At 46.0% G+C, this 2,681-nt stretch overlaps 1 protein-coding gene across 1 annotated transcript in view; it reads right to left on the bottom strand.

Annotated features, from left to right (window-relative positions):
* The window catches only part of LOC105457002 (uncharacterized protein K02A2.6-like), a gene marked incomplete at its 5' end in the record, with an annotated part of 4,269 nt that extends 1,621 nt beyond the window's left edge, over positions 1-2,648 (bottom strand). The window contains 3 exons of the mRNA XM_011701399.1: positions 67-394; positions 479-998; positions 1,103-2,648. Coding sequence (XP_011699701.1) covers positions 67-394; positions 479-998; positions 1,103-2,648 — 2,394 coding nt within the window. The remainder of the gene's footprint in view (positions 1-66; positions 395-478; positions 999-1,102) is intronic.
* Positions 2,649-2,681: the final 33 nt, after the last annotated feature.

The following is a 2,681-nucleotide window of genomic DNA, read 5'->3' on the forward strand; positions in this document are numbered from 1 at the left end:
CAACGAATTACAGTCCGTTACAATCTTAAATGGTATTCCCTGTAAATACACATGAAACCGTTCTACCGCCTTTACAATCGCAAGAGTTTCCAACTCGAAGCTATGATAATTTTTCTCTGCATCGATAGTTGCCTTGCTAAAGTAAGCGATCGGCGCCCACCAATCCGTTTTTTGCTTTTGCAGTAGAATGGCTCCGAACCCCTGCCGGCTAGCGTCGGTATGGAGCTCGGTTTCCGCTAGTGGGTTATATATATGTAATACCGGTGAAGACGTCAGCTCACCCTTTAGCAAATCAAACGCGGCTTTACACTGTTCGTCAAAATGAAACGGTACGTCCTTTTTCGTTAATCGATGCAGTGGCATAGCTTTTAAGGCATAATCCTTGATAAATTTTCTAAAGTAATTAGTTAAACCCAGAAAACCCTGCAACTGTTTTAAGTTTTTCGGGTAATCATAGCTCCGAATGGACTAGACATGCCTCTGATTCAAGATAATACCCTCGGATGAGATTACGTAACCCAAATATTCTATTTCCCGCTTTAAGAGTGTACACTTAGCGTAATTTAATTCCAATTTGTATTTCTTTAACAACAGCAATACTTCCTCCAGAACTTCCAAATTCTCGTCGATTGTGGAGGTTGCAATTAGTATATCGTCCATGTACACCAGTATCTTTTCGCTCCGTATCAAAGGATCCAATATGTGATAAATTCTTTTTTGAAATTTGGCCGGAGCCTCCGAATACCCAAATGGCATTTTTATATATTCGAATTGACCGTGCGGGACCGAAAATGCAAAATATTTAGTGTCCTCTGGATGGATATCGATTTGATGGAATCCATCTTTCAAATCTAACTTGGAATACACGCACTTCCCCTGCAATTGATTTATCTGATCTTCGATTATGGGAAATGGGTATTTCTGGGGATAGATCCTTTGATTTAGAGGTCTTAGATCAACGCACATACGCTTTTGCTCGTTACGCTTCTCCACCAACACTACGCGCGAGCAATATGACGAGATACTGGTTTGATTATTCCGCGCTTTAATAAGTCGTCGGTAATGGCACGCAAATCACGCTTTTCCGAGAAGGAAAATCTACGGGGCGCATAGCGAAACAACGATGGGTCCCTCATATGTACACGAATTTGGTAATTATCAACGACGGGGGACATCTCCAATTTTTCGACCTTGTGTAAGAGATCTGCCAGTCGTTCTCTTGTTTGACCGTCAATTCGCCCATCCAAATTCTCCATTACAACATCACAGCGCTCCCTCGGATCATCAATCCCAATTTGGAAAATAAAATCAACCTGTTCAGGTTTCCCTGCCGGGCACTTAAACTTAAATCTGCCATTCTGATAAATGAGTTTAACCTTCGAATTTATTAAAAATTCGCGTCCCAACAATACGTCAAATGCAATAGTTGAATCATCCACTACTAAAAGAGTAACATCAAACCAACGACTGACATTTCCTTCCAAACAGATCTGATCGAATATTTTCCCATGAACTTTGATCTCCGAGTTATTAATTCCCTTCAAGTTTAAGTATTTCCCTACTCGAAACAAATTAGCGCTCGCAAAATATTTTTGATAAATTGATTTTCGAATTAAGCTTACTGGGCTGCCCGCATCTACAAGGGCGCGGAACGACTTATCTGAGAAACCGCATCTGGACACAGCGATGTACGGCGTCTCTCCCTCAATGACATAAATCCCGCTCGACGCTTCCTCCTTGGCAGCCTCCTCCGACTGTGGCTCCTCCTCCTCCACGGACACCTCCGCCAGGTGATTCAAGGTAGTTCCCGGAACGGATCTATTTCTTTGGCAGGCCGAACTCAGGTGACCCCTCTGACCGCACGCGAAGCACGTCATTGCGGCAACCCTACAGTCCCTCGCGAGATGCCCGGGCTTCTTGCAGTGAGAACAACTGATGCCGCTCCCCCCGATGGCCACCCTCGGGCTGGTCCTCTGGCCCGCGATGTCGACTCCCGTACGGCGCGCAACCACGCCATCCTCCGATATCCTCCGCATTTGCTCCAAAAACTCCGGAACGTTAGTGGCCCATGAATTCAAAGCGAATTTTCGGAAAGCGAAATCCTTGACTCCGTCAACCAGCAATTCAATTTTCTCTTTCTCGGTCAACGTGAGAAACTGCATCAGCTTTAATTTATCCTCCGCATAATCTATAAATTTCTCGGACTGCGCCCTCCATACTCGTGCGTTGATTCTCGACAGTGTCATGGTGACAGTTTCTTTTCTCTCGAAATACAGACGGATCTGACGCTTAAAGTCCTGCCAAGACGCAACAGACTCCACTCGCTGACGGTTATACCAACCCAATACCCGACCGGACAGCTGATTCACTGCCGCAACGACCAGAGCCTCGTCGGATATTCGATACATTCTGGCGATGCTGGCAATCCGCTCCAACCAGGGGATAATATTCTCATCCTCCTTTCCGGCAAAGGAGGGTATCAGTTTCGAAGCAAATTTAATTTGGTTCCAGTTGTGAAAGCCGCTTGATTGAGAGTCCGAGCTCGGCGATGTCATTGGCCTCGCCTCCGAACTCGGCCAGTCCGGAGCAACACTCACCGGCTGCCCCTGCGCCACGTTCAATGCCTGCACCACCGCTCGCACAATATCCTGCAGATCAAATGCATTTTCGACGTTGATCCC

Source organism: Wasmannia auropunctata, unplaced genomic scaffold (genome assembly GCF_000956235.1).
Source record: "Wasmannia auropunctata unplaced genomic scaffold, wasmannia.A_1.0 LD335415.1, whole genome shotgun sequence".
Lineage (NCBI taxonomy): Eukaryota > Metazoa > Arthropoda > Insecta > Hymenoptera > Formicidae > Wasmannia > Wasmannia auropunctata.